Here is a 26,952-nt window from a genome sequence, read left to right on the forward strand (position 1 = left end):
AATTAAATTTTTCTCAAAAAAAAAAAAAAACGCAAATTTTAAATTAGCATCTTGGATGTGCGCGTCGAGACAACATGCTTTCTACGTCAAGGACAACAAACGATGACCCTTGTATTTTAAATTTCTACACTACACAATCTCAGTATTCTATCGTGTGTTCATTTAAATATATCCTCAAAGTGGGCGTTGAAGAATCAATTGTGAACGTACCACGGATTACAGATCACGGATCAGCTGTTTAAGTCCAACCTCACTTTTTACGTTGTTGTGTTTTTAGTGTGCTGACTGCCGAGCGGTGTGTTCACAATCGACTCTTCAACGCCAACTTTGAGGATAAATTTAAATGAATACCTGATATGTATAATGATAATTTTTTCTCGATTTAAATTTAAAAAAAAGAACTTTGCTCTTTCGACACTACCAAATGTCAAAAATTGAAATGCAACAGTCGTTTTATAAACGTTCTGTGTCACACAGTATAGATCTAAAGATCCTATCGCGTGACACTTGAATGTAGATCGAAGCTCCGTCCGTGTTCCTTTTTGTTTTTAAAAGTTCGACGTTGTCAAAACAGTTTTTTTGAAAATCTGACGGGACCGCGGACGACAGCGTTTACAAAACGAAATAAAAATAAAATAAAATAAACACTCCGCTCGGGGCAAAATCACGTCTGGATGTGTTTCGGATCCTGTAATGTCTGCCTCTTGTGAATGTGCAGGTGAATGCGTGACAGTCTCGTTTTAGTAAATACAGCACGTGACTTATTAACTCCAGTTGTGTGGAGGGCGCGACGCTCATACTAAACTGATGCGACCCTCCATCCCCCGAGCCGAGTTAATAAGCCACCCTTAAGTCCTGGTGTTATTCGTGTGTTATGGCACTGCACGACACTGGTACCTTCACTTGATCAGGGGTGTTTTCCGATGATTAAAGAATCTGAACTGCAGTCGCAGTGTTAAGTCTTTTCGAACTGGCGGGAGAAACAGAAATATCACTAATGATGGACTAAACAGGTTCACGTTATCTAGTTTAGATCAATGTAAAATGTCGCAGGTCGGGACGTCCGCGCTGCCACCTCCGGAATGTCTAATAATCGCCCGGGTCGAGTTATGTTCGCGGGATATTGTCCTTTAAGGTCCTGATGGTTCGCGCTCGGGCGGAAAATAGGTGCATGGATGGTGCCTCGGTCGACGATAACGTCGGTCGGGGATCACCAGCTCCGAACGGGAAAATGGAAAAGTCGAAGCTGAGGCACGTACGCCCCACACTTTATTAAATTCAGACCGCAGAACTGCGAGAACACCGGTCTGGCGTCGTCAAACTATTTTACGAAGAACGCGGATTCTAATTGGTGTAATTGTCTGACGGAATGTCGTCGGTTATGATAGCAAAACGAACGAACGCCAAAGTGAAACATTTTAACAAAAAGAAAATCTGCTAAACTATTCCTCAACTCCCAACTAGTTATCGGAACGGTGTTTTTTGTTTCGTTGATGTAGGTACACCTTAACAGGAATTAATTTGTGGAAATCTCTCTAAATGAATCCATTAAAAATGGTGCCACACTTTTTGCAGAAGTAGAGGTTTCGAGTAAATTAATTTTAAAAAATGACTAGGAAGCGTAAAATTTAAACTAGAAATGTTGGTCTTTTTTTTTGTGAAATCCAATTTACTACCCGAAGTACCTATTTTTAACAGGATTATCCGCCAAGCAAATTTATGCAGATATGTTGACCACAATGAAGAATCTGAAATGATCCTGGTATATTCATGTTCCTACAAATTACAGTGTGATCTAATAAAAACAGGCCAGAGTTGGTTTTGAAATTTCTTAACGTATGTCTCAGATCTTAAAAATCGATTGATGTGTATTTGTTTTTTTTTTTAAACAACCGCAAAATAGTGACATAATGCTTACGATTGAACAAAAAGTGAAGTTATATCCTAAAAAAAATTACATGTTATCCAAGACATACTTTCAGAAATGTCACGGTCTAATCTGTCGCGTTTTTATTTGATCAGACGGCATATAAAAAAATACATTTTTTTTATTGTTTGTTTATTACTTCTTTTTAATCAAAAACATACAGATTGGCAAATCATGACATTTCAAAATAATGATGACAAATGAATATTGTGCCACTTTTTAGTTTACCCGATAATGAAATGAAATTTTGCGTGATGTAAGAAGACATTACTCACGGCCGTGCGTAATAAATATTATCACTAAAGAGTTAGATTTTTTTTTATTCGGTGATTTGGCAAAAATGTTGCTATAATCAGCGCTGCTCATCTGAAGGCTGAAAATATGACTGATGAGATTTTATATCGACGTCCAAATTTTCAGAACATAATTCGAAAAAAAATTTGCATCAAAGTTATCACCTTACAATATACAGGGTGTATTCAAAATGGTGCAAAATATTTACATCATACGATTCTATGATGAAATACAAGCAAAAATGATTTTCAATGTAGATTCCCATGACATAAATATCGAGCGATTATTGAATTTGTTATTAAAGTTGGCGCTGGAACTGAAACCGTAGGTCTTTTTGAATCGATACACTTATTGTACAGTCGCGAGCAATAAATTTTGGTCGTCAATGTCATTCTTTGACGCAATGTAAAATGCTCCATTGTAAAACGGTCCTAAATTTCATAATGCGGTTTCCTTATTTTAAAGCATATTTCCTATAAGTCACTTCGCATTGGCGTACATTTTATAAAACATGATAAACAAGGGTGTATTTTTAAAATGTGCCGAAATTTTACCTACGAGGTTGTGGAACAACGTGAAGACTAAAAGCAATAAAAAAAAAATTGTAGCTCAAAAAATAAATGTCATTTTATTTTTTGACATAGAATTTTTTAAATATTTTTTCCGAGTTCTACATGAAGCCAGTAGCTCGTGGTTAAAATTTCTGCACATCTTTCAAAAACACCCTGTATATAAATTAATATAAATCATGATACAAAATGCTATCATCAGTGGAGTTAAACGAAGGGCTCGTTTGTGCTTAAATAAACGTTACCATTGTAATTTTTCTCTTAATCCCTCGAATCCTTAATTAATTCTGTTTTACAACTGTCATTAAATGTGACGTTTGTCGCGACAGTTCAAAACTAGAAATGCTCTGACAGTTCCAGCGCCAACTTTAATAACAAATTTAACGGATCGCACGACACTATGCGCCATTTTTAATACACCCTGTATAATGAATGTATATGAAAAAAACTTCTGAAAAGGTCTTCGATCATATTAACATCGACGAGGAAGATAAGTTTCACCGAAACTTCAACAAACAAGTCACCAATACGATGAATATTTTGTATTTTGTCTTCTGGAGTGAAAACCATTTTTTAAAATAAAAAGTGTCACGATTGGCAAATGACAGACAGTTTTCCATAACTTGTCCCATTTTTGTCTGATTTTTTGTCGACCACATTGCATCATTCGATTGGAGTAGAAAAATACATACATTTAAACTTCTTCAAAAATTATTACAACAAATTCCCCTTTTAAAGAAAGTGAAAAACTTTTTTAATCCAGTGCACTGCCTCGTTCGCATTCTTTCGAAATATTACGATTCGAATTTTATTCGAGAAATTATCGAGCTTTCCTCGCTTTGATCTCCACTTTTAGCCGAAAATCCATCAGACAAAGCAATATTATTACGTTCCTGCAGCAGAATTTGTTTCCAGTCAAACTGAAACTTTCCGACAAAAAAGTACGAGCAGTCAGTGCGGCGAACACCTCACTCACCTCTCCTTACACACAACGATTCAGCTTCGGCCTTTTAATTGTGGAAGAGGGCATTAAAACCACGCAACTTTTGACCTTTATTTATTTTATTCCAACCCGAAAGCTCTATTAATAGCGCAAAAAAGAGCCCGAATAAAGGTCACAGCGTTCGGGCCGACCGCAATGGATCATAAAATTAGTAGTTCATCTGCTGCACGAAACAATTTCCGATTTGAAAAAAATTAAACCGCACACATGCGACACGATTTTTTGTGTGTTCTTTGCAGCGCTGCGATCTGTTTTATTTTAATTCGATTCCATCGGTAGCACCTGATTTCCGCCTGGTTGTTTTTCCAATCGCTAATTCGGCTTGTTTCGCGTTCGATCAGTTTTTTTTTCTTTGAAAGTACAGTGTAACATGTCCCAGCAAGGCCTCAATTGCTGGTGGGTAGTGCGCAAGATTGCATCAGGCACATTCATAAACCAAATAAACGAACAAAAAAGAAAAACCCTCGAAATTCGTTCAAAGCGCAACAAGGGCTCTTTTACTGAAAAATCCTCCGGGCACAACCATTACTCACGCCATCTGGTGACAGAATTAATCGGTATTCACGATTTTAAGTGCGTGGCCGTCCGAACCGAGAGTGATCCGGTAATTCGCTTTCACACTGCGGCAATCTACAATGCGATCGGAGAACACAAATAAAATAACAATAGATATACAGAACAGGACAAAAATGTTGTGTTTGTGTCAGTGACGTATCTGTTGTACGAGTGGCGTGATTGGGCGAATGTCGTTGTGGCGGATCCACCGCCAAACTCGACCAGAGAGAGTGTCAAGTATTTTATATTGGTTGGACGAAGTGTACTATCGATGTCAAACAAGACAATGTAAACATGTAGGGTATGTTTTTACCTCGAAACAGTGAGCTGACATGAGCAGCACTAAATAAATACCTATAAAAATAAAAATAAAAAAAAATAAAATGTTTAAATCATAAAGAAAAATAAAGTAGGTACAAAAGTGGAAAATGTGTCGTTATTCGACCGAATTGAAAAAAAAAAAAATTAATCAAAAGTGGATTTTTCTTAGGCTAGGACTTACTGGTGTCGATGTTGCGTTGCAGGTGTGAGGCGATTCGGTGACGAGCATCGTTGTATTCTAAATGCAAACCCAACCTCAGCAACGTCGTGTTCTTCTCTATCAACTGCGTGATCTCCATTTCTATCTTGTTACCCAAAACTTGTGATCTCTGCAACATTTTTATTTTTCTGTTTAGCCAGACGGGATCAAGAGGCATGGTTTCGCATCGACAGGAACATTCAAATGAGAAAATAAATTTGCTTTTGGACAAATTGATTGACAAGATCTTGGTCGTATTGCCAATGATGATAAAACAAAAGACTAACTCACAAGTGATGGGATTTTGGCAGAAATTAATTTTTAGAATAGGTCTATTATTGTATTCAATTTGGAGTCGTTTATGGCTATCTATTAAAGCACTCGTGGTTTAATAGATCTCCCAGAAAATTTTTATCAATATTTCAGTGTATTATTGTCATTTACAGCAAAAAACTTCCAATATTAATGTTCAAACTCTACTTTTTAACATCTGTTGCAGATGTAGTTGCATCCATTACTTTGAATTACCAATTAATACAAAATTCCTTAGAATTTGAAAATTTAATTTTTTTATTTAAAAATTAAAACAAGGGTGCAAATTCTAAAAAATAACATAAAAAAACTCGTTTTATAAGGGCATTGGCGCACTCGTCCCGTACAAAACTCCCCTACGGCTCGTTTTCTACACTTGGGACTCGTGCGCCAAATCAACTCTTATAAAACTCGTTCTTTAATATACTATTGGGACACCACATCAAAATTATGTAGCAATTGTTTGTTCAACTACAAGTGGTAAAATCAAGATTTTTTTATTATTTCGGTTAAAATTTTAATTCTCAAGGTGGCCTTGTGTTTTTGTCTCACTCATTATGTTTCATTTATGACATCTCAAATAAAAAATGCTTTTGTTTCTGGTTGCAATGCGTTATACCCAAAGCTGAAAATGTTGATCTGTACTGTCAAAAAATTAGAAAATAAATCCTATATTAAAGTATAAAAACAATGTGACACTCGCGTTCGGTGACCCCAAAGGATGTTTTAATAAATAAGATTTAAAAATAATCCTCGCTGGAAAACCGTTTTTTTTTACAAAGGTTAATTGTAAATTGAATCGGCGTAAAAATAAATTAGTGAAATGTTTCCAAAAAATAATAATACACGATTTTCTTGATACGCTGAAAGACAACTGAAAATACGTCGGAAGTCCCAAAATGACCGCAAAGAATCTTATTTTATCTAACAGAATTCCCAAGAAAAAACTCTTAAAACACTAAAAGATCAGATCCTTGAGTTCATTTAGAATTTTATTTTTCCCTTTAGTATAACTGTATGATAACTCCTAGGATACGAAATACGTAAACATGTCCATAACAACCATAATACAGGACGTAATAAGAATAAGCAGGCGTAATAAGAATAAGCGGACGTAATGAATTCATAACGCCCTCATCAATTCAAAATTGCAAAGATGCCATTTTTTTTTATTTTAAGAACAGGTATAGTGAAAAATAAAATCTTGTATGCACCACGGCGTCACCGAATGATTACGCCCATCGAACGATATCCATCTCTCGGGCTAAAGGCCTCGAGCTGGATTCATCGTTCTCCGGGCGTAATCATCGTTGTAACGCCCTTGGTGCATAAATAGCTATTGAGACTTTATAGAAATCTGATTTTCTTTGATAGTTTCAAAAGAAGTCTCATATATATAACTTAGAAGATTTCTCTTTTTCTATTTTCTGTTTATTAAATTCACTCTATTTGCCAGCGGTAATGATGAAAGTGCAATGAATGGTTCCAAGCACATACAAAAGATATTTTCAAAGAACATCAAATCCAGTTTTTTTATTATACCAAAAGTAACGAGCTTTTCAGAAAATTGTATTGCAAATTAAATAATTACTTTAAAGTAAAAACAATAATATTGCACTACGAAAATCAGGAAAGCTCTCGTTGAAAAAAAATGGTTTTTTGCACACCACGGTTTGTTTGATGAATAAATGACCTTGATATATGGTTTGACAGCTAATAAAGGTGCGTTAACGAAAATAACTGCAACTACTAGGCCACTTGACCAATTTTTTTAACATTCTTTATTACGTGTTAAGTAACCTTCATTAAGAAACAAAATCCTTTGATTTTTCTTAATATCTTGCTTCTATATCTCGAACAATTTTCTCAATTTTTTTCATTTATGTATTGTCGTAAAATGTTATCAACTCTAATGACTAATGAATACATAACAGTGTTGTTATTTTCGATCTTTGAGAAACAATTTTCTAGAATCTAGAAGGCACTTTAGTGACGGAAATCAAACAGTGTATCCAACGCTAAAAAAATAAATCATGCCCTTCCATCATGCATATGCCAAAACAACGTGAACGGTGTTTAACATGCAATAGGTTATGTCCGTTTCACACTATGCACTTTCCACTGTGTCAAAGAATGACTATTCTAAAATCAAAATGTTGTTCCTCATACCTTCCTTCCTCAGCCATAATATTTATTTATCAATTCAAATAAAGGAAAGCCCGACGGTTACTGATCTTTACAAGAACAAGTCAACAATTACAGTTTGAGTTGGCAATAAAAGTATGGTGACTTTTTTGCGTCCCTGTTGGCTAGATTTGTCACATCACCGGAAGTGAAGTGAATTTGATAGATCGCTGAAAATTAGGTTATGTTAAGTTAGAGCCAAGGAAAAGGCATTTAATTTAAAGGTGCTGTTCCAAATGACTCCAATTATTATCATTAAAAGATTACAAAAACCAAAACGTTTAAATTTGTAATTTATGTCAGCTGTCAATAATGACAATGAAATAAACGATAATAGGTACAACTCAAACAGTAATTGTTGCTCACCATGTATAATAATTTTATTTTTCTCATAATCTATGAACAATCAAATTAATTTGTAATCGAGTCATCCATGGATTGAATCCGTATGTCTTTTTCGACTGATATGTCGAGATCTAACCTGTGTTTCAAGCTAGCGTGGAGTTCAAGTAACGACATACGATTTCGGATTCATGGATAACTCGATTAAAAATTAATTTGATTGCTCTTTACAAACTCAATAAAACCAGTATCTCTTCCAGATATGTACCTGGGGGTCATTACTATCTGCCCATTTGTTAGTATCCCTCTACGGTTAGTGTACATTTTACAAAACCGAATGGCGTAAGTTATGTTTTGGGGACAATTTTATCATATCAAAGTGTCAAATATTACAAATGTCAAAGGAGATAGTATGAAGTAGAAATCAGAAGAAAAGTATGTATATCTACATGTAATTGCAGTAACTGTCAAATATGCATATAAAAATTGGTTGAATATGAACAGAAATCACAGCTGGCAACCATATTAGTAGAAAGTAGGTACTATCTATAATCTGTTTCAAAATCAAAAATCCACCACCTGTTGAATTATGTTGGCAGAAAAAGGATATCCCTAGAATAAGCTTGAACCCAACCTCCCGCCAAAATTTGACATTCGGTTTGTCACAAACATCAAATTAGAAAAATACCTCGAAAAACGAGGAATCTTTTAACCGCTTAATTAAAACGAACGCTCATTAACTGCTTCGAAGAATTTGAAAAACACGATGAACTACGACCAAAACAACTGTCAACAGTTTTCATTCATAACACCGCTTTTTTCTGACACTTGCAAACACACTAAAAACAAAAGTTGGCGACGTTGTCGGTCGTATTTTCGAGGTAGAATGCAGTGTTAGTGGATTTTTAATTTTTTATCTACTGGACAGATTGTAATGAACTCGACATTACAAATAATGAATCGTTTGTTTTTCTTTGTATTTATTAAAAATATTCTTGAATATCATTTCACGTATGTACTTTTCAATTATAGTCCGATGGGGTTAGTCCGAATCAAGAAGTCGACATGACCTGCTCCTGCTTTTGACAGCAATGTATGGTATTGCCAACATTTGAAAATTGATGTTGGCAACTTGAGACAGATGTCATTATAAATTTCAATTTTTGAGATTTTGAATTGTGTTCTTTCGTGCTTTCTTGATTTTTCAGCAAACTCATTCCACGGTTTACATTTTGTTTTTCAAAAAACAGTAAAAACAGGAAGTTTTAAACGTTCCTGGGATAACGGCAGCGGTAAATGTGCCAAGCACACAGGTTCTGAAAGGAAGCGGTATATTATTTTGCATGCGGAATCAAGGAATGGTTTCATAACAGGAGCTGATCTGATGCTTCAGATAATGAATAATAAATGAGGCCGAAATTCTCGGCGTTAATTTTTGTACATATTCAATTAATAAAAAACTTCCAGTCGTGTAAGTTTCTGCGCAATTCCAATATTATTTTTGCAATTACAAATTCTGCAACTGAATCTGTCAACTTGCTGCGTAGTTTTTCGTTGGCATCATACGGTGGAAATTTCAAGTAAAATTAAACAAAATCATCACAAATGTGGTTAAAACCTAACCTAAAAATCTGACGTCGCTAAGTAAAGTAATGAACGTTCAACTCGCGTCTTGCTCTAATCCCACATGCCAAAGCGAGATGCATAGTGGGACGGGCTTAATACAATACGTACAAAGAGTTCAATAGCTTGTTTTACATTATGTTGAAAAGAGATAGCAATATAACAGTTGTTCTTACTAATTGATACATCGGACTATAATTTTAAAATGTACTTTAATTAAATATATTACGAGGCGCTCATGACCGATAGTCTGCTTCTTTACCAACCCATTCCCATACTTGATAATATGAAATTCCACAAGTTCAGCCAACATAACCCACGTGCGTAGACCATCCAAGACACTTTACTCACCTGATTCGACGCTCTGAACTCTTCCACGGATTTCGTCTTCAGCAACGACTTGATCAGACGTACGATCCCACTGGGCGTGATCAGATTAGTTTCTACATTAACCACCCTTAGAGTGTTATTTTTCTCTAGAGCTTGCGCCAACTTGTCGGCCACTTTGTCAGTCAATCCCACATTCGCCAGCGACAACGTCTCCAGATGCGTATTATTCTCGAGGGCCTCGAACAGACTTTCGAACTTCTCGTCCGATATGTTCTGCAAAATGTCTCGTTACGAACCGAAACCGAAACGTTTCCCGCTCATCTACCTTGATGTTGTTCCAATTGAGGTCGATGTATTTGGGGTCGTCGTCCTGCACTTTTTTTATTGTTTCATCTGGATCTGTCATGTTGGGAGGTTCCATCGGGTATATTTTCTGTTTTGACGCTTTTGTGATGCCGTCCCAGCCCAACCCAATCGGCTGACCTTTGTTTAATAGTGATGCGTGATACTGGTCCTGGTTCATCATGGAGTGGAAACCCAAAATAGCTGCGATAAAGGTAAATAATTAGTGATCAATTCGCCAAACTGACAGCTGCCAAAGCGGGAAGAGTGTTTTTAATTAAAAAGAAAACGCGAACCGAAATAGCGGCTGACGATGTGTGAAATCTAGACCGAGTGTTTCCGCGAAAATTGCTTCCGCATTTACAAAACAGGGTTTCACAAAATTGATTTTACTTTGCAACTCTGGGATTCCCACAGTCTATTTTTCCCATTTTACATTAAAATAAAGAATAGATACTATTTTGATAGGTCTATGTTATAGAGTTATATCACAATATACGAAAATTAGTTGGATTTCATGGTTTTTCATTAATTTTCGAATTATCGATAAAAATTTACATAACCTCAAAATCGATCTCTATCAAAATTTTACTTTTATGCTATTCAGAAAATAAAGGATGCAATTTACTTATACTAGGATATTCATTTAGCCAACACAAATACGTAGAAAACCCTATTTTAAGAAAAATATGTTCATAAGTTTCCATTACAGAAATCTGTAAATTTAGACTCTCTCAGTGCACTTGAGTTTAATTGGTTGCCTACCTTACACATTGGATGTAAATATTACATCATTGTTATTTAAATCTAAATTGGTTCAAATTAGTAAAATTGTGTTAACTGCATGAATTACCAATAAACCGGACCAATACTTGGAAGGGTTGACTCACCAGCTAAATCAATAATTTCCTCTTGTGTTGCTAGGGACAAAGCCTGTTCATACTCATCCCCTAAATCTACTGCGATTTGCTCTTCTGCTTCTTGCTCTTTAACAGGTGGAGGTGGTGGAATCCACTACAATTCACACACATTCATCCTTCCTTAATGTTAAACTTCAAATCACATACCTTCTTGCCTCTGACAGTTCCAGCAACATAAGGTTTAAGTTCTGGTTTGTCAGGTTCTTCAATAGCTTGTTTATTGATGTGATCGATCAGTTGCTTTCGATTTAGAGGACCTGTGGCTTCCTTCTCACAGTCATAACTACACCTCTGTGATGGGGGCAAGAATGTGTCCTAAAAACACATCTCTCAGTTATACATCAAGCTCAAACAGTGTCTGTTAAATAAGCTTAAACTGGTAACCTCTAAGTGACACTTACATCAGGGTCTACTTCTTTGGCTAATATGTTAATTTCTTCGGCTGATAACTTATTCAACAGCTCATCTACATCTATTTCATCGTATTCACTGAGATCTCTGCCATAAAGCTTGGCTGGCGTGGTCATTGTTGTTGTTTTCGTCGTGGAGGACGTCTGCAAAAGACAATTTGGTTAAACTAACCTGCTAAAATGGGCGTAACATGGGTGGATACACATGACAATTGCTTTAAAAAATTGACCATTCATGCGGGTTTGATGTTCGTGGGACTACTTTACCTGATAGAATATAAAAGAAATTTAGGTTTTTTCCACACCCAGAACTCTCTTTGACCCTAATTTTCGTCGGCACGATCGATTGACGGATTACATTTACAACAGATGACAATCGGATCGATGCATTGGTTAGAATGAAACAGAGAATGTTTGGTTTTCATTAGATATAATCTTCATTATCACGAATACGTCATTTGACAGTGCTCTCAGTGCACATAATTGACAGTTCTCTCATATACAGCGTGTTCGCAAACGTAAAAATGGTCCCAAGTGAATGAATCAATTAACGTCGACATTGTTAGCATTTTGTTCTTTACAGCAGCAGAAATCTCGTTGGTTCAAAAAGTAGTCAAAAGTGTTTAAGGCACGTAAAATGCAGGATTTTGTTATTAGTTACTTTTAAGGTTAGATTCAGCTGTCATTCTAAATAACAAAAATTTAATTTATTAATTCCTAAAGAAAACAGTTCTCTTTTAGTGGAGAACATGTTGAAACGTTTTATGGCCTTTACTATTACATAATTGTATTTTTTTTCTTTGAATGATTTAATCTTCATGGCTTGGCCAATGGTGCTTGGTGCATTACTAATTAAAAGGGTGAAAGTTTACCGAAATCGCCCCTACAGGGGACAATACCGTGTCACGTTTTAGTTTTATGCAACATTAATATTCCCGCATTGTTGGGATTAATTTTTCGCAGTCCTGGCGCCTCCTCCACCACGGGAGCTCTTCGCCGCCGACACAAACAACAGCGCCGACCCAAACCGAGCACAAATTTATGATTTCGGTGCGTTTCAAGGTCACGCGTCTGGTAGTACACCGTGGAAAAGCCGGGCGTGGGGTCCGGGGGCCGGAACAGAGGCCGCTCTGGCATCCCTCCAACGCGCTATACTTGGAGATTCGCTCGAAACCGATTATTTATAGTACGCGCCGTGCGGCCACTGGCCTTCCTGCTGCAAAATGGCGACGCCCGTGACCTACAGCTTCATTCACGGCGTTACCTTCGTGGAGGTAAGCGAGAGCGAAACGAGACGCACGTGTTCGCATGGGATCAACAGACGAAGAGATTTATGGCAGGAAGTAAGAAAGCTGAAAAAAGGATCACTTAGCGCAAGAACAGTAAGTTGAGTTGTGGAGGATTTAGAGTTGCGACGAAATGAGAGGAGCGAACGCGAGCTTCGTTTGGGCACTAGTATTTGATGCTGGATTGAACTTTTTGGTTGCGCTTGAAAGAAGACTTTACGTAGACGATTTGAATCACTACAGCGTGTGAGCTGACTGTCAGATAAAACCATGCCTCACAATAATGGCTAAATAAGGAAAGTGCCATTAGTACTATCACCTCTGACACAATTAAATTACATTTCTCTTATTTTATTCTACGAGTAATTATTTGAACGAATGGATGGATGTTGGACACGGCTTTGATCCTACCAAGAACCAGAATTGCTAAATATTATTAATGGAGACACTGTTGGAACTACACAGTGATTCAGATGTGACAAAGGAAAGCCAAATTGTGACACTTAAATGTAAAAATTGCAGAAAATAGAATCTATGTATAAAACAGGAGTTTACGTTACATTTGGCTGGATGTTAAACCATGTATTCAAAATTTCATTTTCATCTCGCCGACGCTTTAATATTATTTGGCGTTGCCACACTCCATGGCACACACATTCCAAAACATTTCTAGGGGTGTGAAATCTGGTGGTCGGGTTGGTCATTTGCAAACATTAGCTTCTTTACCTTCCTCCTACGTTTTTTTAAACGACATTCTAACATGGACATAGCATTAAGTACTTTCTGAACTCTTAAGCACAAATTTTGCTGTTAGTTCATTTCGGCTGTGGAGTTTTGGAATTTAAGGAAATTACTTATTGGGTGCTGAAGATTTAGAATCAACCAATGTTTGGTTAGAACAGCCCCAATGCCATCTATTTGTGTTGATTTTTTAAATAAAACTTCACTAGCAGAAGTGCAAGTGCAAAGCAAGAGCAAAACTGTCTTTACTTTATTAGTAAGACCAAAAAACAGAGGCCATTAATAAGCCCTGGAAGAAAAAGAATTAAAAGTTTGATTCCATATAGCAAAGAAGGAATCAATGAGTAAATTTAGATAGTACATTGATATACAGTGTCCCAAAAAAAAAAGACGAGTCCATAGCTCCCTTATTTATCGGAGGATTTTAATTATCTATACACCAAATTAAATGATTGTGAATAGGCTACAAAGCGGCCTACTAAATTCACGTATAGCTCCAAGGGCTTCAAGGCTAAACTGTCAAAATATTTTTTTTCAAATAGGAATACATATTTTTTTGTAGTAATTCTGATAGAAATTTTTATTCTGAAACAACAATGTATCACAAGTATAACTTCACATAAAAAAAATAACACTAACTTTTGAAACAAATGACGAACACCAAGCGAGAAGCTATCAAACTGCATTGCAATGTAATAACCAAATTAAGTTAGCTGGAAAAACAAATGACAAATAATAACATATGGGATTGCGCAGATATGCGGCCAATGATTAGCGCAAAATGGAGTATAGACGATAGTAGCGTTTTTTACTTTTTTTTTTGTATTTTTGGTATGTAAGTGTATATTTGTGATACATTGTTGTTTTCAGAATAAAAACCTCTATTAGAATTACTAAAAAAAATTATGTGTTCCCATTAAAAAAATTGGTTTTGACAGTTTAGCCTTGAAGCTCTTAGGGCTATACGGGAATTTATTACGCCTTTTTGTAGCCTATTCATAACCATTTAATTGGGTGTATAAATAATTAAAATCCTCCAATAAATAAGAGACTTATGGACTCGTCTTTTTTTTGGGAATACCTGTATAAAGTTTAAATTTTTATATTTTCATTAAGTGCCAAACTGCCAAATCTTGGGAATCTTTAATAACTTGTGGACAATTGTAAGCTATAGATTTATCAACAAGAAATGACTCCCTAGTCCCTAGGCTTTAGGGACACTCGTTACTAGGTTGCCATAAATTTGGTTGGGTTGGAGGATGTGGTTTCTGGTGACAAACAAAAGATATCGTAACCATGTCAAAATTTAGGTTAAGTTAGCTTGTGTTAACTATTACATATTAATTATTCCTTGTAGCAGTTGCAAATGGCTAATTTCGCGCTAACTGATCGATGTTTCTTCGTTTTACAAATCAGTTTTGGTTTCTGGCGGTATATTTAGTTGGACTTGCGCAAAGAATCTCTCAATTGATAGTTGACCGAATACGTCAATCGTCAACATCAGTGGGTAACCAACCTTAAGCATTCAAAATTCCTTTTGAAAATTCTAGTTGCATACAACATGAAAAACGTAATTTCCCTAAAAGTTCGAATCCTAGGGAATAATTTCTTGTTGATATTACTTTATGGTTGCTTTGTTGTGAATACAACATGATCAACAATGACTGAGTCTGTTGGCAATGAAACAATTGAAAAATATTGGTGTTTTTTTTTTTGTCTCGTAACTGGTGTTCACCGAATGTTTTAACTTGATACAACATTAAAAAAAAATTAGGTTATGCAAAGAAGATAGCTGGCACTCGGTGGCAGCCAAGATACAATAAATGTTGAAAATGTAAAGTGTACAAACGTGGAAACGCTGCAAGCATTCGGGGCACTTTTCCAGATACCGCATTATTATCGGAAATTTTTGCATTGTAAATCAAAAACGTTATGTAATTATGTAATTATAGTGTTTGCCTTTGCGTTACATGGAATAGCTGGAGCACAGACAGAAGTGTCCTTGACCCTCTAATGTTAAGATTTTGAAGAAAGAGTGGTCGATAAATAAGCTTACTTGTGTAAATGATTTCAGGATTATTTAGGACAGCACAGGAAACAAATCAAAATCATATCATGTCTGTCTGAATTAGAGAAGAAATTCTGAAGAAAGAATTATTGATATAGAACACTGATGAATCAAGTCCCTTTGATAATGCGATGAAAAATTTCAAACACTTACCTAAAATAAATCTAAATGTGTGAGAATGATTCAGTTTTGAACAGAGAATTTTCCACCACCCACATTCAAGATTCTTTTTAAAATCTTCCTTCTTAATTTTTGGATCTGTATTCTCCTTGTTTAAAAACAATTTGAAATAACGTCACTTGAATTGACTCATGATTTTTAATAATAACTTTAAACAACGGCACAAAGATAAACTGGTTTAAGTTAATACAACTGTAGTGGCGAAACGGAGTTGAACTAGTTCACTGAGCTGTGATTAATTTGTAATAAAAATATATAAATTTAATAAAACAAAACATGCGAGACATAAGCGATAACGAAATATGATAAGATTAATTGCCAGACGAAAAGTAACATTACAATCTACAGAAGTTGGGGAAAAAGATAAAAATTAAGAGACGGTAAAATAAACAAATTACAAATTGCTATTTTCAATAATATGATGCTAATTACTTAAATTCCAACATCTAAAATGCATTCATGTTATTTTGGCATAATGGGAGGCCATGGAAATTTAGCATTTAATTTGGTAGTAAAGCTGTCTGTTGAATTAATTTATGTTTTTCTAAGTTTGAGGTTATAAATAGCGTCAATGTTTAGTGCATTGTTGTCAGTTTTACTAGTTTGCAATAGAAGAATACTTAGACATCGCGGGAAATTCAGCAACATGTTAAGTTCATTTTGATAGATCCGCATGTCAGGCATTTTAGTGACGGTTCGTCCAACGTTCAAAAAATAAATAATGGCAATCCATTATGCCAAAACAACGTGAACGGTGTTTACAAAGAGTGTTTTTTTAAATTTGGCGACGAAGTTGACGTTGAAGAGTCGATTGTGAATGAACCACTTGTCTTAAAAACACAGATTTTTCAAACTGCAATTAAAAACAGGCAAAAAATGAAGTTATATTTAAACATCTGATCAGAGTTGTAATCCGGTGGTGCGTTCACAATCGACTCTTCAACGCCAAATTAAAAAAAACACCCGTTATATTCTCAATCAAATTTAAAAAATTGCCTTACGTACGGTCGGTGGACAAATAAAACTGGGACACTTAAAATTTAATCTATGTAAATCAGACCATTGAATTGTCAATATATTTGTCAGTGTCTATATAATATGTCTTACTAAAGTTAACCTATTTGTGATAAAGCCGTAATTAAACGATGCAAATTTGTAAATTTTGACTTATGTGATTGTCATTTTTGTCCCAGTTTTATTTGTCCATCGACTGTACTTTAATTTTTTTTAGATTCGGTTTTGAACACTGAAAAGATACTTTGGTAAATGAACAAATCTTCATTTGCAGAACTTTCTGTTGGACCATATTATTGTTTTATCAATTTCGTTGTAGGTCGTAAAATTTTATTGCATATTATGAGCGATTAACGGGATTGGGTTTGAAAGGGTTGGGAAGCGGCGCGTGCCATTTGCCGTATACAAAACAAATCTGCAAAATGTACAATACAACCCTGCTTACATTGCTTAAAATATTACCTGCTAGTGGTAAACTAAGATTTATAAGCCTCGCAAATTCTTTAACTTAAAGTACCATAAAATTTTACGCCCTACAACCAAATTGAGAAAACAGTACGACTATAATTTCATTTATAAACAGCACATATCACCTAACAACCATATAGATTATAATCTATAGTTATAGACTGATTTCATCTGCAGATGATTTGATAAGTATTAAATTAGTAGGTATCTTTATTGGTGTGATAAATTGGAAAAAAATAAAGGTGTTACATTTGTATATGATAAGATAAGTAACCAATCAAGCGTTAATCGAAATTTGTCTAAAAATAAAACATCTCTGTTTTAGAATGATTAAAAGTTCGTTTTAATAATTTTTGGACAAAAATGTTAGAGGTGTTGGAATCTATATTGTATCCAACTTGAATCTAAATCTGACCTTGGTAAATTGGCGATCTTTATTATTTATTTTTGTGTATTGAAAACCATCTGTTGACATATTTTACGGAATATAAATACCAAGAAACACAGTTTAAAGTGCATACATGAAAATAACTTTTATAAATTTTGTTGTTCGAAGGTCGGATACCAAATAATAAGCAATCTCACACTTGATCCTATAAATAAAATGACGAAGTCGAAAGTTTTTGTTTTTCCAGTAATTTTCCAAAATTGAGTGTCGACTTCCTAGACCCAGTTTTCTGGTTTCTGGAAAACCGCCATATTTGTAAATCCGTCGTCGACCGCGCACCCGACGCTTCCCAAAATCATAAACCATTTTGAAAATTCGATTCGCACCAACGCCGGTCCCGTACAGTGGTTTGCGGGAAGCGGTTCTAAATTTAGGCGAATATAAACCGCGAACAGGCTATTTACGTGGGCCTAGCTGCAAATTCTTCCGATGGTCCAACAGGTTGTTACGCGAAAAAATTTTGATTTGACAGTCCAGGAAATCGTTTCGGCGCACACGATTATTTTCTTATTTACGGTCGGCTTGTTGAAATACAAAAGCGACTAATTCGGCCCGACCCTTGTCAACGATTTGCCAAAAACTAATGGCTTGCGGGTCAGCAACCTCACGGTGCCAACTTCCAATATGTATTTATGGTGGATTTATTCATAAATCACGGCTGTAACAACGAGATTCGATAATGCTTATGGGAATATATTTTTATTTTTGTTGGCGGGGCTCCATCCGGTAGCCTAGGCCGCATTCTTCAACTTCACGAACAGATCTACAACTATCGTATTATATCATTTTCCACAGAAATCGTCCAAAGCGGATTATTTAGAAATTAATAAAAGTGGAGTAGTTCCTCGGTAACAGTTTTAGTTTATTTACGAATTTCTGAAATTTTTTGGAACATCAAAAATTTTATTTTTACTCATAACTTCGGAAATATTTAAACGTCTTGTTGACCAGAACTATTTTTTATGATTTCTTCACATCTTCATACTTTTTTATTTTGTTTTTTTGGAAATTAAGCCTCACAGTAAAAATGAAATTATAACATTTTTACCAACTGATCCATGAAGATGTTTTTTCTTCACTTTTCCATTATTATTATCAAAAACTCACGTTACTGTAAAAACGCTTTAGATGTGCATTATCAAACTCAAGGTCGCTTAATACTTATGACTGAACTGTACATACATTAGTGAGAAATCTGTCATAAATTCCAAATACCTTACTTATAAGCGCGCCTCGTTACTTTTCTTGGTAGTGCCAACTTAACGACAAGTCCCCAATCCACATCTATAAAGTTCCGACTATACAGGGTGTTTTCGAAGTTGAGGCGTTCCTTTTAACATGTGATAGTATGCGTTGTTCTAAAGAGTTTTAGCCAAAATCACCTTAGTAAAATGTGTACGGCAATGACGATACAATAAGTTAATTTTTTTTAAATGTTTGAAACCGGTCCTGCTCAAATTTGCGCTGATTTGTTAGAAATTAAAATGGACAAAAAAATCAAATAAGCATGGACGTTAATCAAAAATACTGTCAGAGTTGTCACCTAATTAGTCGGAATGGCTTTATCATTACGAAAATAATGAGCTCACAGATATGTTGCTAATGTATGTGGGCAATGTTATCAGTCACGTTATCAGAATGCAGCGGCGGCGTCCAGAGAGTACGCAGACCGATTTCCAGAAAGACACCATCCTGGGCCACTTCAGTTATTAATCTAGTACCTAACTCAAAATTTCAGAAAACAATTAAAATATACAATCAATTATCTCCGTTAATGCAAACATTTTACTAAGAAGATTTAGGCTAAAATTCTTAAGAATAATGTATAGTACCTCGTGTTACAAGGAATCTACACCTGTAGATATGTCAAACCTTAGAATACAATTTAAAAATTAAAAAAATTTGGACGACCAAAAAGTAAATCCAAGTCAAAATTTTTCATGCAGAAGCTAATTTATTTATTTATGCCATTTTCTGGCACTATGATTAGGTATACAGGATATCCATAAATGATTGTCGGATCAAGCCAGCTTTGGAAAAAATATTATTGTACCGCCTTTTTGAAACCGAATGCCCAATTTTAATTTATTATTAAGTGTCACTTCTGAGATGAATGGCGTTTTATTCGCGCTTTTCAATAGTTTCCGTTCCTTATATTCGTTTTATCACAGTTAATAAACACCAAAAATCTGAATTTTTCAAAACAAATTTGCAAATACGCCCGGTTTCAGAGATAAACAGACTAGCAAAATTTGTGAGGGTAGGATTTAGTCAACAACCTAACCTGAAAATGTGACATTCAGAATTAAGCAGTAGATTGAAAATTTTACAAGTTTTCATAGCAAGCTGGACCAGACAATCAATTTGTCGGTACCCTGTATAAAAACTTAAATTAAAAATATAAAAAATGGAGGTTTTTAGTAGAAAGAAAACACATTAAAGGCAGATGAATCTGTCAAAAGATGGAAAATTGAAAATATTATGAATATCTGAAGACAGAGAAAAACTTAAAACAAAAAGGGAAGAATGATAAATATAAAAAATGTTTAATGTTAGAAAAAAAAATGAATAAAGAAATAAAATAAAACATTTTAGAGGGATCTGAATGTATCAGAAGAAAATTGAAAAAGTCATAAATAACAGAAAAGAATAGAGTAGATAAAAATAAAAATAACTGAAGAGATGATCAAATAAATTTTGACAATTTATCCATGCCTGACTTTTATTAAAATTAAAAAATAGACGTGAAAATATTTTATAAAAAAAAACATTAGTGGAATGCCAAACTTTGTAGGAAAAATTAAAAATCTGAATATAATAAAGAAACAATGACAATTTGAATTATTTTGGTACCACTGTAATCTAAATGCATTTCCGGTTGTCAACTTTGACAGTGTTGACAGGCAAATTTGAAATTTACCATCAAAGGTTCATTTTTGTACACAATAGCATAAAACATAACCGACATAACCTAATTTTTTTTAATGTCGTGTCAAGTTAAAACATCCGGTCAGTGCCAATTACGAGACAAAAAAAAAACACCAATATTTTTCAATTGTTTCATTGCCAACAGACTAAGTCATTGTTGATCACGCTGTAGTTATTGTAAAATAAAATTAATGAGATTAAAATAAATAAAATGTAATGTTTATATTTATATTTAGCCATTCTCTAGCATTCTAATTGTATAAAAAATTTAAAGGAAAAATATAAAGATAAAAAAATGTATTTTGAAAAAAATACATATTCTAAGAAATGTAAATCTGCCAAAAGGGAACGAAGAGAGCGTGACAAAAAACTGCAAATAAAAAAAAACAAAATAAAACAATAGAAGGAGCAAAAAATGAGCTCTTTGGCTTTCTAATTGTCAAAAATTCTTTAAAGAACAACGAAAAACAGTAGAAGTATCAGAAAAGAATAGAAAAAGTAAAAAATATCAAAAACAAAATAGAAAAAAATTAAAATCGTGAAAATAAGCAACAAATCAATTTTGACAATTTTTCCTTCACTTCTGAATTTTTGAAAATTATTAAATCTGTGGGACTTTTTTTTGTGATACATTCATGCAATATTTTTAGCTTTCTTTTAAAATTGAAAACGAAATAAATAATTGGAACAACCTGAATCGGATAAATAATGAGAAATTGTTCAGGAAAAGATTAATAAACTAAATTGCGATATTCTTAATTTTTAATAGTTAAGTGTTTTAGATAGCGTTTTATCCTCGCAAGAATGTTTTTAAACGCGAGACGATAGTCGAGCGTTTAATTTTCTTAAGTGGATAAAACGCGACTATCCACAATCACACTCATTTAGAATCAAAATCGCTGGAATTTCATGTGATTTTAATATCAAAAAATGATTTGACATTTCGCTCTGACAACGATTGTCACCTCAAAAATCATTGAAATTAATTTAAAAAATATCGGGAGTTGTTGAATGGTTGCTATTTATTTTCGATTGTTTATCGACTCCGTTTGTAAAAATTTGTCAAGTTGGTGAAAAATGCAAGAAAGTTATTCTGTTCCTGATATAATCCTTGAGGAAGCTGAAGGAACAACTCTCCAATTATTGCCTGCGAAATCCGGGGAACATTATGAAAAAATATTTTCTGAATTTAATTAATGGAATGAAAAACGGGACGTAAATGAGGAAGTCCTGTTATCGTATTCCTTAAATTTGAAGAAGAAGTATGCAATTTTATCCATGTGGTCGACGTACTGAAACAAGCTTCTTATTAATGGAAACGAAGTGAAATATGATAATACAAAGAACGAAATGTAATTGATTTAAGATTGTATTTTTCATTATCCCACTAGTGGAATAAAGTAATTTCATTATTCTACTAGTGGATAAACTGGTACTTTAGACGGTTCATAAGTGTGGATAAAATTATAAGGTGATTGTTGATTAAAAAAACCTTTAATATCAACAGAATAATAGGTTAAAGTACGTATCCAGAGGTGTCCCGAAAATGGCGCACTCACTACTTACTACCTGATCGAGGTAGTATATGAAAAAAATTTGAAAAAAAATTTTCAGACAAAAAAATCAATTATTGCAAAAATGATAGTACAATGTAAACAAAGATTACATCATTACCTTGCAGTGTTGCCTTAGTGGATTTAAAATAATTTTTACGATTTCCTAAACTTCTAAATTCTCTATTATGCAGGATCGAATATTGGTAGTGACTGATCTTGTACTTTGTGATAATATATACGATTAGAGGTAGTTTTCATGACAATTTAATACATTTATTTCGAAATAATTGACCTGTTAATTGCCACTTTCAAAGACCGCCAAATCAGAAAATAAGTACAATTGAATTTTTTTAACATTTTTCTCACGTTTATGGTAATCTCTTCTACACCGTAGTGCATTGGAAGTGCGCCATTTTCGGGACATTTTCGTCGAAGAAAAGATATCAAAATCAAAAGGAGAATTAGAAAGAGAGCAATTCAGGAGAGATGATAGAGCGACCCGAAGTTGCCAAGAGGGAATTGGATATGTAATAAATAACTGAAAAAAACCAACAATAGAAAAAAATTAAAATAAAGATAAGAATAACAAAATTCTTTAACGTATGAAATCTAAGAAATTTCCGAAGTAGAAAATATTTTTTTTGTTCGACACTGTCAGAAATTGATAATTTTCTCCTGTGTGAACGGATTTTGATAAATGTCGTCACAACTTGTCAAAATGAAACGTCAAGCTAATTTTAATAAAGATTTGGAGCCTTTAAGGGGCTCGCCGAACAAAAAAATGTTGTATTCAACTCGTTCGTGTGTAAATTTGGGTTTTTTGGCACGAGTGTAAAACGCGAGTGAAACGAGCGTTTTAAAGGCCCACGAACTCGTCAAATAAACTACTATTATCAGTAGCTCTGTTTTTATTTACTTAGGTATTTGTAGTTTTTTCAGATTTTGACCTTTCTTGACAAAATTACAAAATCCTCTTAGATACTAATAAATTACGTAAAAATTCTTGTGATCTTTGCTGAGTACCCTGCGACCTTTTAATAACATAAATAAAATTGTTTCCTTGAAATATATTTTCGAGCATGCCCTGAAAATCTACTTTTCACTTAGAGATACGTTGAATCCCTCTTTCATCTATCGAAATCAATTTAACAAGACGAACAGAAGAGGTCCCCAAACTGAACCTCGAGATCCACACCACTTCAAAGCCGGCCTAGAAAAACCAACGCAACTTTACCACAATATGACGCCAAGATTAAAGACAGAAATTTTCTAAACAAACGTTTGTTGAGCAAACTCCTGTTTAATCGTGTCAAGTGTGTAATGGCAATTTCGTAGAGTCGTAACCCGATTTAATTGATCTTTACCAATAGGCCGTCGCAGTATAAATTTAACGGTCGTGAAGTTGAAAAATTCGAAATTATTGCTAAATGTCATGTCGATGGTGTTCTATTTTAGTTTGACGGTATCGCAGTCCACGCAACAAAACAAACAAACTCCTTTTACTAAAAATACATTTCTGATTCTGTATTGACAGCGCTGCAAATAGAATCGACCGCAATGCAAATCGAGGATGTCGAGGAAAGTGGAACGAGGAAGGAATCTCAGTTGTCAAGTTTTTGCACTAGGGGCGACGGACATAGACACGGAGACCGGAAAAGAAATTAATTAGAAATAGATGGTGCATCTCAATTGTGGTTATTTTTGGGTTATTGGAGATTTATTTTTGAGAACTTGTCAACTGTCAATCAATAGTTAAGCTGGCTTAATGATGTTTATGTTGGGCGGATTGGTGGAATTATGGAATAGCCAAATTGCAGTGATCGTTCGTTTCGCTTTGAGCTTAGGCTAAAATTGTTTTATTAGTACGTTGCACCGGTCCACCCATACAATGTCTGGTCAAAAGTTGGCAATTTTGACAAAATAAAGTTATGGATGGTTGGAATCTATTTCGATCGAGCTGAATCACTTTTGAAAATAAATTCCGATCGATTGACAGTTAGTAATCGTAAAATATTTGTTAATCCATTAGTCTAAAATATATTTTCGTTTCGGGGGTTCCCGTATAGTGATTCGCCGATTCCTTGGGAGTTAGTGATGAAAGTTTAAAAGGGATTTGCGGCAGATTTTTTATGGCGTCTCATACAGAGGAATTTCTCAAGTAAGTAAAGAGTGCCTAACACACTTGTATTGTTATATGGGATTCGCGAAACAAAAGAAGAACTCGTGGTATAAGTACATAGAAGGCAGGAAAACTGAAAGTTGCCGGGAAAAAACATCACACCCGAACAGACATTTCTATTCCCTTTGAAGATAAATTTTAATTTCATTGTGGGCATTTTTTTTTATTTTTTCGGTTAAATTTAATATCAATCAACGTGATCATAAAAAAGTTGAACACAGTCTATATTAATAAATTTAAAAATTAATAAAGAGCAAATTCTGTCACGAGTTGGTTCTACACTTTTTAATCCACCTAGACTCCAGAACAAGACTGTAATAGTAATTAAAAATAATCTAACCATTGTAAAAGTTTATAAATTATAAAACACTGGATAAACATAGCATTGTCTGTCCTCGACACTTCGTTTCGTGATAATTTTCTAACATAATGAATGATCCAACAATAGTTGTTTGTACAACTAGTTATGAAAGTCATACTTTTTTTCATGAATTTGCAATTTGATTAACGAGGACGTAGCCCGAGCAAATGAGTGAAAACGTGTTGTAACGATATTTTTTTTAATATCGTAAGTTGAGAAATTTGGCTTAAAAGTATTTATGAAAAAAAAAAGTAGGTAGGTATGCTTTGACAATCTCCAAGGAGATGGAATAAAATAATGCAAAAAAGTACTACTTTCATTATATAGGATTTTTTATTAAAAAAAAGTGCTACTTCATTACAATATGCAAAAGTCTTTTTTTTTCGAATTAAGTTCTTTCTCTGTGAGCTAGTTTTCCGTTCTTTTTGTCTAGTTCAATAATTTTTTATTTTGAATGGATATTTTTAATTTAAATATTTTTTTCCGGCGATCAAAAAGTAAAATTAATTAAACAAACAATTTTCTACTGGAAAGTCCGTATACAAAAATTCGCACGCGCAAATGCAACCGCCAACCATGCAATAAAGTTGTCAACACTGATTCCAACGTCAAATAAAAAGTACCTACCTTGGCAGTTAAGTAAATCGTTAAAAAGTGTGGTCGTTCGAAAAGTATAACATACAGCACGCTCGGAAAAGATGTTTCGCACTCGTGTGATTGAGCAACCCTCATGTAAAATATTCACTTTTTAGCTCAAGTTGTACAATATACTATTTATTTTGTCTTCATCGAGTTATTTGTTATTTTAATTATTAAAAATATAACCTTAAAAATTTTGTCTTCACCGAGTTATTCGTTATTTCAATAATTAAAAATAACCTTAAAAATTGCATGAAACAACCAGTATCAAAATTTATTTTTTCTTTAATTGATTCAAAAAAATTGGGATTCACGCACAGTTATCTATGCGTGAAGTGGGTCATTTTCTTACATATACTTTTTTTTTTGTTCGACGCTGTCAGAATTTGAGAATTTTCTCCTGCGTGAACGGATTTTGATAAATGTCACAACTTATCAAAAGTTAATTTTAAAGATTTTAAGCAATTTGGAGCCTTTAAGGGACTCATCGAACAAAAAAACGTTGTATTCAAGTTGTTCGTGTGTAAACTGGCCCACTCGTGCCGTAAAGAGCCTAATTTACACACGAACTCGATAAATAAAATACTATTTTTACTTTATTGTAAGATTGAAACTATAGAAACAATACATAAGAGTTTTTAGTTAGCTTTTTTGTTTTTCACTTCACACACTGTTGTCTATTAGTACATATGGTCACTGCCGTTGATACTTCAGTTTCCTACAAAAATTTGAATTTTAAAATTTAGTTGTGAAAGCAATTATAGAAAAAATATTGTTTTTCGGCATCCGTCTAGAAAAACTGATTTTCCATTCGTCTAAATCGTCTGGAAAATGCCATTTCCCTAGCCCTGCTTAGGCAAGAAAATCGAAACAGGAATTTTTAATGAAAGATTTTAAATTGGCAGCACAAAATGTCAATGTCATGTGGAATTTTTTTACAATTTTTTAAGTGTGAAATATTGATTTCGGGTAAATTTGTATCCTTTATCGCAAGCTGCACATTATGTAATTCAGTAGAGGCCAAGGGGTTATCAAGCGATGGGTTAGGAATACCCGAAAGGACGCCAACGATTTTGAATATTTGAGGAATTGATTGACTTTTATCACTTCTTGGATTCTTTATGTTGCCAATGGAAGAAAAATAAATTCCCTATCCGGTATTTTTTTTACTGCCTCGACCTGCGTCTCACCATGAAAGACCTTTTCATGCACAAAAACATTCACTTGACGCACTTAATATAAAAATAACCATTTTTATTCTCTTATTTTTCCTTTACTGCAGTATTTAGGTACCTTTTTTCATTGTTTATTTCTCTCTTATTTTTTACAGTTTCTCATCCTTCTGACATAATATGTTTCTAGACTTCCTTGTGACAATTTAATTTACATCAAGTTTTCCTTTAATTTATCTTCTATAACAACTTTTATTGTAAATTGCTTATTTTTTATACAGGATGTTTTCGAAGTTGAAGCGTTCCTTTTAACATGTGATAGTATGCGTTGTTCTAAAGAGTTTAAGCCAAAATCACCTTAGTAAAATGTGTACGGCAATGAAGATACAATAAGTTAATTTTTTTGAAATTTTTGAAACCGGTCCTGCTCAAATTTGCGCTGATTTGTTAGAAATTGGAATTGACAAAAAAAATCAAATAAGCATGGACGTTAATCAAAAATACTGCCAGAGCTGTCATCTAATTAGGTGGAATGGCTTTATTATTAGGAAAATAATGAGCTCACAGGTATGTTGCTAATG

General features: G+C 34.1%; 1 protein-coding gene across 12 annotated transcripts in view; it reads right to left on the minus strand.

Annotated features, from left to right (window-relative positions):
• The window catches only part of tmod (tropomodulin), a 69,632-nt gene that overhangs the window by 11,731 nt on the left and 30,949 nt on the right, over nt 1-26,952 (minus strand). For 4 of the 12 annotated variants that reach the window (XM_069056962.1, XM_069056971.1, XM_069056966.1 and 1 more), the window contains exons 2-8: nt 11,323-11,475; nt 11,069-11,236; nt 10,892-11,015; nt 9,985-10,205; nt 9,681-9,932; nt 4,851-4,998; nt 4,662-4,702 (exon numbers count right to left, since the gene is read on the minus strand). In XM_069056962.1, coding sequence (XP_068913063.1) covers nt 4,662-4,702; nt 4,851-4,998; nt 9,681-9,932; nt 9,985-10,205; nt 10,892-11,015; nt 11,069-11,236; nt 11,323-11,475 — 1,107 coding nt within the window. Of the gene's footprint in view, nt 1-897; nt 971-4,326; nt 4,424-4,661; nt 4,703-4,850; nt 4,999-9,680; nt 9,933-9,984; nt 10,206-10,891; nt 11,016-11,068; nt 11,237-11,322; nt 11,476-11,598; nt 11,758-15,579; nt 15,837-26,952 lie in introns of those variants that run through there. The other 8 variants (XR_011161770.1, XM_069056964.1, XM_069056967.1 and 5 more) reach the window with 5 other exon arrangements.

Source organism: Tenebrio molitor, chromosome 8 (assembly GCF_963966145.1).
Source record: "Tenebrio molitor chromosome 8, icTenMoli1.1, whole genome shotgun sequence".
Classification (NCBI taxonomy): domain Eukaryota; kingdom Metazoa; phylum Arthropoda; class Insecta; order Coleoptera; family Tenebrionidae; genus Tenebrio; species Tenebrio molitor.